At 39.2% G+C, this 13,068-nt stretch overlaps 1 protein-coding gene across 2 annotated transcripts in view; it reads left to right on the forward strand.

The window, feature by feature from the left end:
• Nucleotides 1–13,068, forward strand: part of LOC145977842 (26S proteasome non-ATPase regulatory subunit 5) — a 66,652-nt gene that overhangs the window by 38,138 nt on the left and 15,446 nt on the right. For both annotated transcript variants that reach the window (XM_083110165.1, XM_083110164.1), the window contains exons 5-6: nt 1,448–1,633; nt 9,711–9,820. In XM_083110165.1, coding sequence (XP_082966291.1) covers nt 1,448–1,633; nt 9,711–9,820 — 296 coding nt within the window. The remainder of the gene's footprint in view (nt 1–1,447; nt 1,634–9,710; nt 9,821–13,068) is intronic.

Raw genomic sequence — 13,068 nt, forward strand, 5'->3', positions numbered from 1 at the left:
GTCATGTGGACCAGAGGTTGGTAGCGAAGTGCCAAAAAAATCATTAAAAAAAGTATCGTTCTACATGCGTTATATATTTTTCACAAAAACGAAAGAAAGTCATAGCAACTACAATACAAATAGGATCTTGCATCTAGAAAAGTGAGTCACCTGTAATAGCATATCATCACTAGGTGGCAATGGGAAGTAGGGTTATTGCATGGAGGGTGCTAGAAGGTCAGTGGTGAGGCAGCCTTTGTTCAGAATGGAAGTTACTTGGTGTGAACAGCATTCGTATGGAAAATAAGAACTGCCCGAGAATGCGACAGGGAGTTGGTGGAAGCCATTAGGGACAAACATCCTGACCTTTTGGAATATGCATCATTCTTCAAGACAATGCAACATTGCATAAAGCAGTGTTTGTATGGGAGATACCCAACCACTGGGGATGGGAGGTATTTTGGATTTTCAATTTGATTTGTTGTTTCAAGTCCACTTTATGCACATATAGTCTTATCGAGACTGGATCTACAGTTCAAAGTGGGATCCAAACCTCTTTGCAATGTACCTTCACCGGGCATTGGACCCAGGATCCCTAGATTACAAGACAGCGATGTTACCACTACGCCACAAATGAGACCCAGACAGGAGGTACTAGAGCATCCAACATACTCACTGGATGTGTGCCCTTGTGATTTTGACCTCATATGCAAAATAAAGCAACCACTTGCAGGAGATGGTTTCAGACTTGAGAAGACATTGCCATCGCCGTGAAACGTGAGATGTCTTGACTTACATCTGATGAGGTGGATGGTATTCCCACACCATTGACAGTGTTTTGTGGATGCTCTGTGGGACTACTTTGAGGGATAGGGCAATTTGAGTGCAGCCCTTGTATTTGTGTACTGCTAATGTATAGAGCAACCAAGAACAAAAGAACCTTTGACCAAAATCCTTCATGCACCTTCCCCTCGATCCGTTCAACTTGGGCCATAAGGAAGCATGCTCCACTCTGCCCGTCCCCTCCACATGGGAGTACGATGCACAGAAGTTGCGGGTCTGCGCAGGCTCTTTTGTGTGTGGTTCCACTATAGCCTTGTGGTGAATACTCACATGTGGAATGATGATTTCTTTAATGATTTTTTTGGCACTTCCCTAATAACCCGTGGTACACATGACCTGCCTTGTTCATACATTGTTGAGTTCCATGCAGTGTCCTCTTCCATTTGTATATTTCAAATTTTTGTGTTGGTCCTGCATTCTCAAAGAAGAAAATACATGTCATGACTTGTAACACTTATATATATTTACTTATGACTGTCCACTTGTCGAAAGGTGGTGTTATTTTTATTTGAACCGTAAGCACCATATCCCCCATGCATCCTCTCTCTCTGTATGTGTGTGTGTGTGTGTAAATAAATGCAAGTCAAGTAACTTTTAACTAATGCCACTTTCTCTATTTTGATAGGCTTAATCAGATTTTTTGGGAATGTTGCTCATTTTTGGCCAAAGAAAATATTTTCAAGATATCCTAAGGTTGTAAACACCCTTTTTGAGCTGCTAGAAAGCAAAGATCTCACTCTGCTTGGAGTAGCCATGGAAACTATAGGCTACGTTGGAATGACAGTGGAAGGAAAATTGACTTTACAAGTAGGTAAGTATTGTTAAATTTTCAAATATGGCTAAACTTGAATAGATCCACTTTTGGTGTTGACTACCATTGTTGTTCAGGTGAACTGCTTCATTATATCATGGTTACAAAGTTAAGTGTTTTGAGGGAACACAGATCTTTTTATGTTGTTGGAAAGATTAACTTCTCACGGAGTTGTGTCTACATTGATGCGTTCACCGGGTTCTGGATTACTGACCGGGATCGATGGGTGAACACTTGCTTGAAGTCAGACGATAGAACGTTAGATGGTACATCGGTCACCCTACAATCTCCCTCGATTGCCCCGTGACAAGATGTGGAGAGAAGCAAGGGATGTACAGTCGAAAGACAACTCACCTCTCGGTCAGGCAGTCTGAAGAGTCTGTCGGGGATGGACTTGCAGATTCGACCAGCTTCCTCGACAGGCTGGCGATGATCGTCCAGTGAGGCGTAGTGCTAACCAGGTTCTGGCGATCGGCCATCGTGGGTCGTCTGAAGTGGCTGGACAATGGACTTCGGCCTGTTGGCTGGTGCTCAATGGAATGGCCTCGGCGTGATCAACTGGTGTGATTCTCAGGCTGCGATCGGATCTGGAAGCTCCTGTGAAAGTCGCGGCTTGAAGGATGATGAGAGCGAGTGTCAATCCCGTGAAGCGTGGGGTAAGAGACAGCAAGCAGTCGGCGACTCTGCGGCGATGGTAATGCTCTGCGGTTGCCCTGGGTCTTCTATGATGCTCGCTGTCTTGCTGTTGCGGCCCTGAGGCCAAGAAAGTTTGCCGATTCTTGTGGTTCTTGGATGATTCTTAGCAACTGTCACTTTTCGAAAACCATTTAGGTTTTTATTTGCCTTTGGTGGTATGACATTTTGCTTATTAATCGTTCCGGGTTTATTGTTTATTTCAGCCTTCAGACCCGGCACTGAAGGAATGTTGTGCGTTTCCTACGTCACTGCTGATCTTGCAGAGGAATGTTATTTGTTATGACTGACCGAGATCTGATGGATGGCTTGGAAATTATGTTTTTTTTTATTTCTCCCTTGTTCTCTTCACAATATATACAACATTTATTTTACACTTCTACCCTTTGTCGTATATACATCTTTCCGTTACAATCCATTACAACTGCTCCCTTGCCTTTTGACCCAAAAAAAGAGAAATGCACTTAACAGGATTTCCAGGACTTCACTCTACAAGTGCAGTATTTAGCATAGCGCTAATCTACCCCTGCAGTTTATCATGCAGAGTTCCCTATACATACGGCGCTCCCTCTCTGTGCATCTCTATACATCCATCTGGCTCTAGAAAACTGCCTCAATCCATCGTGTATGGTATCAGAGTATCTGAGAAAGTCGGCAACTCTGAGTTTTTGGAGTGACGGCTACTGTCTGAGATGTAAGAGTCTGAGAGAGCCGGCAACTTTCTGAGATCTGAGAGTCCGTAACAAGTCGGAACCTGGTATTTATACCTCCGACAAACGGCCCGCCCCTAACCACCGGGGCAAGGCTCTATTGTTACCTTTAAAACAGGAAAGCTGTTGAGGAAAAACAACTGTGTGCTTCCCTGCCCACTGAGCAAAAAGCAACCTAGGCCAGAGCATTTACAAACATTCAAACTTTTACACATGTACTTTCCATTTTCCAGCTGTGTGCGTAAAAACCACACAGCAATGTTGACCCAACATTTTTCGAATGGCAAATTTCAGTACATAAACCAGGGGAAAGAAATTGGTGGAGATTGTTTCATGGGCATGTTAAAAGCTGTTCGCATTACTTGACTCCCAGAAATCTGTCTTGTCTTGTCAATGAGTTTTTGTTTGCCTCTCCACCTCCTCTTCTTATCTAACTAAGAAGAGCAAGGCATTTAAATAATTTTATGTGGAAGTATCTCCCTTCATTTTATCCTCTTGTAATGACATTTCATAACTTATTACTAGGCCTGGGACTTTGACCTATGCAAGTGTAAAATATGTATGTAATTATGTCATAAAAATTGAAAAATATGTCACATTGGCAAAAACGTGCTGCAACTCTACCAGTTAGTGGCAACATGTTGAAAACAAAATCAATAGATATATAAGGGTGGCTGCTCACTGGGAATTCTTGAATTCCAGGAATTCTGCACAAATTACACAGTGCAACAAATTTGAACTTTGTGTCTTGCCGCGAGATGAAAGAAAGTGTTCTTTACTAAATCAAATATGCTGATTACGAGGGTCACTATTTATATTTTGAGCCTAACAATGAAAAAACAGGAATTTGGCATTGAAAACTGCTTTATTGTTTTTCGAAGTATTCTCCTTTATGGTCAATACACTTTTGCATTCGTTCGAACCATTTGTCAAAGCAGTTTTTCCAATCTACTTGAGACACCTCCATAATACGGTTTTTGAACGCATCAACGGTGTCTTCCGCCGATGAAAATCGTTCTCCACGCAATTTATTCTTGACATTCGGGAACAAGAAGAAGTCAATGGGTGCCAAATGAGGACTGTACGGCAGATGACCCATCAATTCGATTTTTTGACTGTTCATAAAGTCGGTTGTTAGACGAGATGTGTGACAGCTGGCATTGTCTTGATGAAGAATGATCCGACGTCGTTTGTTTGTTTTCCGTATTTGACCGAAGACCTCTGGCAAACAAATTGTTGTGTACCATTCAGAGTTGACTGTTCTACGAACCTCTAAAGGCACAGTTGCCACATGACCAGTTTTCCCGAAAAAACAGGTGACCATTTGTTTCGATGTGCTTCGAGCGCGAACAACTTTTGTTGGATTAGGTTCATCTTGAAACACCCATACAGTCAACTGCTGTTTACGTTCCGGCTCATATGCATATATCCATGATTCGTCACCTGTTACAATCTTATATACGTCTTTTGAAGCACCACGATTGTATTTATTGAGCATTTGTTTGCACCAATTGACGCGAGCGTCTTCTTGAGTTTTTGTCAAATTGTGTGGGATCCAACGAGAACATACCTTTCTCACAGCTAAATGATCATGTAATATTTTATATATGCTGGTGGAACTAATGCCTATGGTTGCCTCAATCTCACAGTATGTCACATGACGATCTTGCAGTATTAGGTTTTGCACAGCATCAATGTTTTCTTGAACAACAACTGATTTTGGACGACCTTCGCGAATCTCGTCGGTGAGCGAATGGCGGCCACGATTAAATTCGTTATACCAGCGTTTCACAGTGGCAAAGGATGGTGTTTCATCGCCAAATGTAAAAGTAAGTTGATCGATGCACTCTTGTCTTGATAATCCACGTCGAAAATCGTAAAAAATCATCGCACGAAAATGTTCACGAGTTAATTCCATTTTATTGTTGTCGCGCAATCTCCAAGGCAACATAAACAACACAAATGAAGCTATTGACAAAACATTTGAAGTACGTTATGGTCAATAATGCCAGACGATTCCGTGCAAACGTCAAATCGCACCTAACTTCAATCAGTGTTGCCAAGGCTCAAAATATTTTTAAAGGAAAATCTTTTCCTGTGGATTCTAGCACATGTAAGGTACTTGTTTGACAGACGACAAATGAATCTAATGGACTTATCTTGAGCGAACAACTGAGAGGGAACTAAAATATATGAATCAAATTTTATATGAACACATAGTCAGCAAAGTAAGAATGTTAAATTAATTCCTGTTGTACATATACATAATAGTGTCATTAAATATATTGAATTAAAAACATCTATAATATTAAAGTGCCTTTTGTACAACATATTTGCAATTTACCTTGCCAAATGGAATGACACCCTCTAAGAAGAGGAGAAATAGTGCTTTCCTGGTCGTTGGCCTGTTTCTTTTTGCGAGATGGGAAGTGCCCCACATCACCACTCTTAATTGGCACCCTGGATTAAACTTATGAGACCCTAATATAAATACTAGAGTTTTTCCCCTTTATTATGACACACTGTCACATTGTCTTTCCCACAATAGTAGTTGCAGAGTCTTATTGCCATTAAAAAAGGTTCTGATCTTGGCACATCTTTGTCAAAGGCCTCTCCATGGCAAAATTACGAGACGCAAAGACCCTTTCATCTCTCATCAGTGGGAGGATATTGCATTTTTAAATAAGTGCATGTGTGTACGGGGCTCAGCGTAATGAAAGCCTGTGTTTGTGTTTCTGTGGTGCCTGTGAGCAAACCACGAAGAGAGTTGAGGGAAGTACTGGGTGTTTCATAAATAATTAAGGGGGTTACAAAAATTTATTGAAAGTAAAGTATTGAACGTACGTTAATGAAATAAGTCCAGAACAAACGAGGAACTCAGTTTTTTTTTTTACACTTACAAATGTTCAAAGTGTGCACCATGAGTGATATGGCACATATCGATATGATAGTCTAGTTCTTGCTACACCCACATCAACATGGTGCCAGACCCTGTGGCCGAGTGGTTAGCACATTGCGCTGCGATGCCAAGGGTCCCAGGTTCGAATCCTCAGGCTTGGTTGTTTGTGAATGTCCATTCATCAATTTCATCACTCATCCCCATCTTCGCAAATTAGCCAAGAGGCACAAAACGCAAAGTAAAATAAACTAAATCAATCCAATATAATCACATCAACATGGGCCTGTCGATAGTGTCTATCGCTGCGGTGATACACACCCTTAGGGTTGCGATATCATGTGGCATCGGTGAGACGAAAACCCTGTCTTTGATGAAACCTAGCAAAAAGAAGTCACACAGTGTAAGGTCTGGTGATCCTTGGAACCAAAACATTGCACAAGACATTGTGAGTCATGTGGGTGATTTGAGTGTCACCTAGCGGCAGGGATATGAACTCTCAGCTTAACGAAACATACATGCACAAACTGTTTGAGTTCCTCGATCTTTCTGGACTGGTTTCGTTAATGTAAGTTCAATAATTTACTTGCAATAGATTTTTGTATTCCCTCAATTATTTATGAAACACCCAGTAAATTAAGATTAGAATGCTGCATTTCGACGATTCGTAGATTGTAGGACAGTATACGAAAGTACAAAAGGTAAACATTTGTAATCATAGGAATTGTAATCATGTGATGTTAATAGCTTCCTGTAAATATTTCATAAAAAGTACTAAAAGTCCCTGTGTACAATCACGGACACTTCTGGGTTGTAACAATTCCACTGAGTTCTAATAGTAGCATTGCAGAAGTGTCCATGGCTGTATTGAGGTGTACCCCACATTACGGCCACCATACTGAAGTTGATTGCCAGTACAACTAATTACATTATAGAATTATAACTTTTTAAAGCATGCAAATAATAATATATTCATTGATTGTACTAATATTCTTAGATTTGAATATTTTATTGTATACAGAATTAATTAAAATATTGAATTGCTGTTTTTAGTCCACTTTATGCACCGATAGGCTGATCGGGACTGAAACAAAGGGGGAAGAAAAGCAGAGTGTCTCTTTCCATCTGCACTTTATCCCCCGCTGCTCTGTTCTCGGCTCCCTTTGGTTTTTCCAGAGATGCATTCAGGCTTTCTCTTGTTTATTAGCAGAGTCATGTGTCTCACACTTGGAACTCTGGGAGAACAATTGAAATGGGCTAGGACAAAGCAATCGCTTCACATCCACACTTATCTTTCTTTGGCGATGTCTTCTTTGCAAGAAGCACCACACTCTCGTAACCATAATAATTTCTTACATAACGCAAGCCTCTGGCAACAATTCCTTAAATCAAAGCCTCTGGGCAATTGCAGGTGAACAGACTGGCAAGACATCTGCAGCACCGAGTCACTGACATACGAAGGATGGTGGGGGTGGGCAGAAGAGGGGCTGGAAGTGCTCTCCCCAAATATACCATGAAGAAACTCACGAACTTCAAGGGCAAAATTTGGGGGACACCATCTTGCTGAAAGTGGACCTCATTGATGATGCCTAACCTCGGAAGTTCCGGGACAAGGAATGTCTGTAACATGTTCAGGTAGCTGGTGCTGTTCACCGTGTCTCCACTGGGGGTGTTTTTCCAAACATTGTTTGGAACGTTTTCCACACCCAAACTCAAGATTTTAACTTGGCAAGCTGTAGCAATCACTGAGCTTTTTCTTGCATCGTCGCTATCCTGGAATCACATAATCGCGTTATCATCTGCATGCACGTCATTCAGCAGTGTGGGCAGAACCAGATTTTAAATTTTCCTTTGTGTAAAGAAAGATATTTAATTGTAATAATCCTATTACTTTAAAGTTATAACTTTTTAGAATCCTGTAGGACTTTTAACACACATTGTACATACGATTTGAAGTAACTATGCAAAAAGTGAAAAATTTCATAATTTTGAATATTACACAGTTACAAAAAAAAAAAACTTGCACAAACTTGCAGAACGGAACATGATTCAGTTAAAAGTAGGGCAACATATTTATGGCGAAAACAGATCAAGATTTAGGTACAAATAATGAGCACAATTTGGAATCCAGAGTGGCATATAAAATGGCATTTTGGTGCTGAATTGCTGATAATAGCGCATGTATGTTGTTATCAGAGTATTAAGTTTATTACTGTGTAAAAGAGTAAAATTTTCCTTCCCAAATTCCTTCAGCAGAATTGACCAATTTTCCGTGAATTGCATAACACACAGGGTAATACATACTACAGAAAGTAGGGCCTCCCCAATGGCTAAGTGGTAAAGTTGTTGTCTTGTAATCAAGGGGTCCTGGGTTTGATGTCTGGTGGAGGCACATGGCACAGTGGTTCGGATCCCACTTAAAACTGTAGGTCCAGTACCGATTAGCCTTCCTGTGTATAAAGTGGACTTACAACAACAAATCAATCAGACCAGAAAGTGTTGCATTGGTATATAAACTGTAAATTTCATGTCTTGAGTTTATTTCGCATTTTGTTTCGCATCATTTTGTGATAAAACATGGTAAGAAAAATGTACCTCACACCTTCCAGAAACATGAAAATGAACTTAACAGCATGTTTTTTTTTTCAGATTTCATCTGTTTCTGTGAAAAATTGAAGTGTGCATATCTAGATATAAGTATGTTCTTGATTTTTAATGTGCATATATAGTTATCTTCCTGTGCATATCTGTCAGGTGACAGCAAAAACTCCAGATGATAGTTGCATGCTTTAAGGTTTCTTGTTACTGTGTGAATAGAATACAATATTTACAGGCTTTGTTCATATGTGGGTTGTACTTGAAAAGTGGCAACACTGTCAGGAAAAGGTGATAACACCATGCATGTACTATCAGACAGTGAGCTATGTCAGATGGGGCCCATGTCGATGTGTTGAGTGCCAAAAGTGGTCGGTGCAGTGAGTGCTGTTGTGTGTCGAGGTTGAAATTAACACCATTGTGTGTACTGCCTTAAAACGTATTCGCAAAGATAGAACAGTGATTGTGGATCAAAATCCAGGTGGCCCGTGGCAAAAATGCATGAGAATGTCATCAAGAATACTTGCATGTAGTCTGTAGCAACAATATCTAGCCGTATCTGATAGTTGCACAATGGGTAAGTGCATTTCTTAAGGAGGTGTCAATGAGAACAACCTCAACATGAGGAAACTTGCAGCATTCTGGGTTGCAGATATTGTCGCCACTGTGCAACCATCAGATATGGCTAGGTACTGTTACTACAGGCTTCATGCAAATCTTGATGACATTCTCGTCCTTTTTTGCCATGGGTCACCTGGATTTTGATCCGCAATCGTTCTACCTTTGTAAATGTTTTAGGGCAGTCCACACATTAGTGTTAAGTTCAACCTTGCACAGATACACAACAGCACTCACTGTACCAACCACTTTTGGCACTCCCCACATTGACATGGACCCCAACTGGCATTGCTCACTGTGTGATAGTACATGCACGGTGTTATCACCTTTTCCTGACAGTGTTGCTACTTTTAAATGTACAACCCATGTAGAAAGTAGAATATGCATAATTTTCTTACGGGGATCTTGTTTGATATTGACAGTTTATCGGCATTATTTAAGGTTAAAATTTCATGTTGGTCCATATCTATTATACCTATCTGCATTATTCTTGGAATGTATTGAAAGACTAATAAATGTCATACCATCAAGATTAAAATAAATGATTTTTTTTTTACTTTTTTAGGAGATAAAATGCCACATTGTATGGCAAGTTTGGGATCCATGATGCAAAACTTGCCAACCGAGTGGAGAATACGAGCTCTGAACACAGTTGCAAATCTTCTGAAGCTTGAGGTAATTTATTTTTTTCCCGCAGAAAATTTACTAATATTAGTGGGAGAAGTATTTGATACATGAATATTATTGCAGTTGGAGGCAAATGATGATATATATATTTCTTTGAATCAATCAAGCAATACTGCTCTAACTGAATAAAACTGACCATTATTAGACTTAATCACAAAGTGGTTTACACAGGTATACAAGTAATCCATTAACTTTTTTCACATTTGCTATTTATTCATATATTTATTAGTTGTAATAATACAAGTTGCAGATATTAAATAGAGTACTGCGTGTTTTTGAAGTGTGGCGAGCAAATGAAACACAATTGACTTGAACTGCCTCAACACAAACTAGACTGGACATATCTTTCTGCCTTTTACCACTATCTGGTTGTGTTTATGTTGTGTCATTTTGCCAGATTCATGGCTATGCTGCAGCTCTAGTAATGTATCAATTTGAATTCTCTTGTGAAAGAAGTGACAGAATTTTGATTGGCACAGATGGCTTATGGAAGCAAAAGTAGAAGACTATACATCCTTCTGCATCGAACACCAAAGGCAATGTTACGAAAACAACTGAACATTTTCAGTCAGTCAGTTGGCTGCCGAGATGGTTAATATTGATAAAGAGATGGTAAGACAAATATTACATAATCGACTGGTCATGAGAAAGGTCTGTTCACAAGTGGTCTCTAAAATGTCACTCAGGAATGTAAAACAAATGGCATTAGCCAGTAAATGCATTCTGGGTCTCGAACAATCTCCCTATTCACCAGATTCATACCCCTGTGACTTGAACCTGATTTCCAAAATGCAAAAAGGAACACATTTCCATTCAGTTGATGTGAAATACAAAATGTTGAAGAGGACGAAGTTCATTCCTTGCAACGCTGCTTTGAACAATATGAAATTTGTATGCAGTAGTGTATGGATAGAGGAGGAGAGTACTGTGAAGACGATGCAGATTAATTCAGGGTGTCTACCAGTCTGGAAAACCTAGAAAAGTCAGGGAATTTTATTTTTCTGGAGAAGTCAGTGAAATTACAATTTTTCTGGAAAAATTTGTATTTTTGTTTCTGACCCATACCAAAGCTAGTGACTTGCTACTGGCATTTGAAGAAGGTGTAAAGGTATCAATTTGAAAAACATAGTGCAAATATCCATGGATGGACCAGCAGTTAACTGGAAATTTCTCACCTTTTTCAAGGAAAACATGGCTATTAATGAGCCAGAAAGTTCAACATTGCTGGAAATAGGAAGCTGCGGACTCCATGTTCTTCATGGTGCTTTCAAAGCATCTTTTCAGAGTTCTGGTTGGAACATAGTGGTATTCTTAAGAGCAGTGTACAATTTATTTAAACATGTTCCAGCTCGGAGAGCAGATTTCACAAGAATTACAGGATGAAAAGTTTTTCCAAAAACGTTTTGTCCAATTCTGTGGTTAGACAATGGAAGTGTGCTGGAATAAGCACAGCACCTTTTACCATTTCTGAAAACCTATGCTGACAGAGTTTCTGGTACCAAGGAACAACCAAGGTGTGAAAGCTTTGAAACTATTAAGTCACAAGTGAGGAATCCTCTTGTTACCAGTCAGGCTAGCTTTCTTTCAGACTTCTTTATTGTAGCTGATATAGAACCCTTTCTTGTCAGGTTTCAGTCTGATTCATGAATGGTACCTTTCCTTTATGAACATATGCTCAAGCTACTGAAATCCCTTATGTCCAGGTTTATAAAGAAAGTCATTCTGCTTGAAGCTGTGAGTTCTGAACATCTTTTGAAACTAAATCTAAGTTATCCAGAATGTGTGTGTTCTGCAAAAGAAGTTGACATTGGATTTGCAACCCGTGCAGCATTTAGATCTGTGAAACTATCTGACGTTCAAGTGTTACATTTTCGTGAAGATTGTCTGAAAATATTACAATGTTTGTGTGAGATCACCATTGAAATATAGGCTCACATATGGTGCAGAATGTCTCTCTCCAGCATCTGTTTTGGATGGAAAAGTAGGTGAAGACCAAGTAAATGTGGCATTACAAGTCCTAGTTGAAAAGTGCCATTTTTCTGGCCCTGCTGCAGATGATATAAAATGGTTCTATACTGACTTATGTAGTAATGATAGTGTGATTGCAAGAATGAAAAATTTTGACATTGCTGTTGATCGGCTGGATCAGACGTGGATGACAGTTCTTGAAGACTGTAACAACAGTGCCTTTATGCTGTTTATCTAGAAGATTTTAATGCTTTCACATGGAAATGCTTCTGTTGAGCGCAGTTTCTCTGTAAATCAGCAATTCCTTTTGGATAATCTTGATGAGGACTCACTTATTGCCCAACGATGTATACATGATGCAATTGTAACTTATGGAGGGGTTGAAAAAGTCCCTATAACAAAATCTTTAATCCACGCAGCAAGGAATGCAAATGGAAAGTGGAGGGAAGCACTAAAAAAGAAGCATGATACAACAAAAACTCAGAAGACTTATTTAGAAGAGAGGAAAATAAGTATATCAGAACTGAAAGAACTTAGTACAAAGAAAGCTAAAATCCTTGAGAGATCTGCAAAGGAAATCCAAAAATTTGATGAAAAGATGAAAGCATTAAAGAAGAAAATAGTGTAGTTGTGTTTTTTCAAGTAATGTGTTCTTTTGAAACTTCACATGTTAATGAACGTCAATTCTATATGTTAGAAAAACATTTCAAGTATTCAAATTGTGCATTTATTTAAAGAAAGAAAACCATTTTACAAAATTACATTCAGTTTATAAACATATATATTATTTTTCTTGTGACTACCGAATTGTTATGGAAATAAATTAACTCCAAAAAATTGGTAAAACAATTAGTTTATAATGTATGGGTAGATCAGATGGCTATAAGGGGTGAAGGGAGGCCATCAATATTTTCACATAATGTGATAATGAAAGCTTGCTAGCATATTCATAAATTCCCATAAATATACAGATACAAGAGGATAAAGTATGCTTTGTGATGAAAAGATTAATCTGATGTACTACAGTTTACGGTTTTAAACTTGAATGTGACTAAGTGTGAATTTTCATCTAAGTGCTCTGGTTTTCTTACATATATATCACCTTTTACTGGGTGCGAAAACTTTGGAGTTGGGGTAAGGACAGTTAATTTTTTCTTGGTAGATAACAGATAGCATTAAGAGACCATACTGGTGGGATAAAAAGTAGGGGGACAATCCCCCCCACACACTCCCCTAATTGCTGCTACTGTACATACATGTTCATGTAC

This window comes from Lepisma saccharinum, chromosome 23, assembly GCF_977018435.1.
Source record: "Lepisma saccharinum chromosome 23, izLepSacc3.1, whole genome shotgun sequence".
Classification (NCBI taxonomy): Eukaryota; Metazoa; Arthropoda; class Insecta; order Zygentoma; family Lepismatidae; genus Lepisma; species Lepisma saccharinum.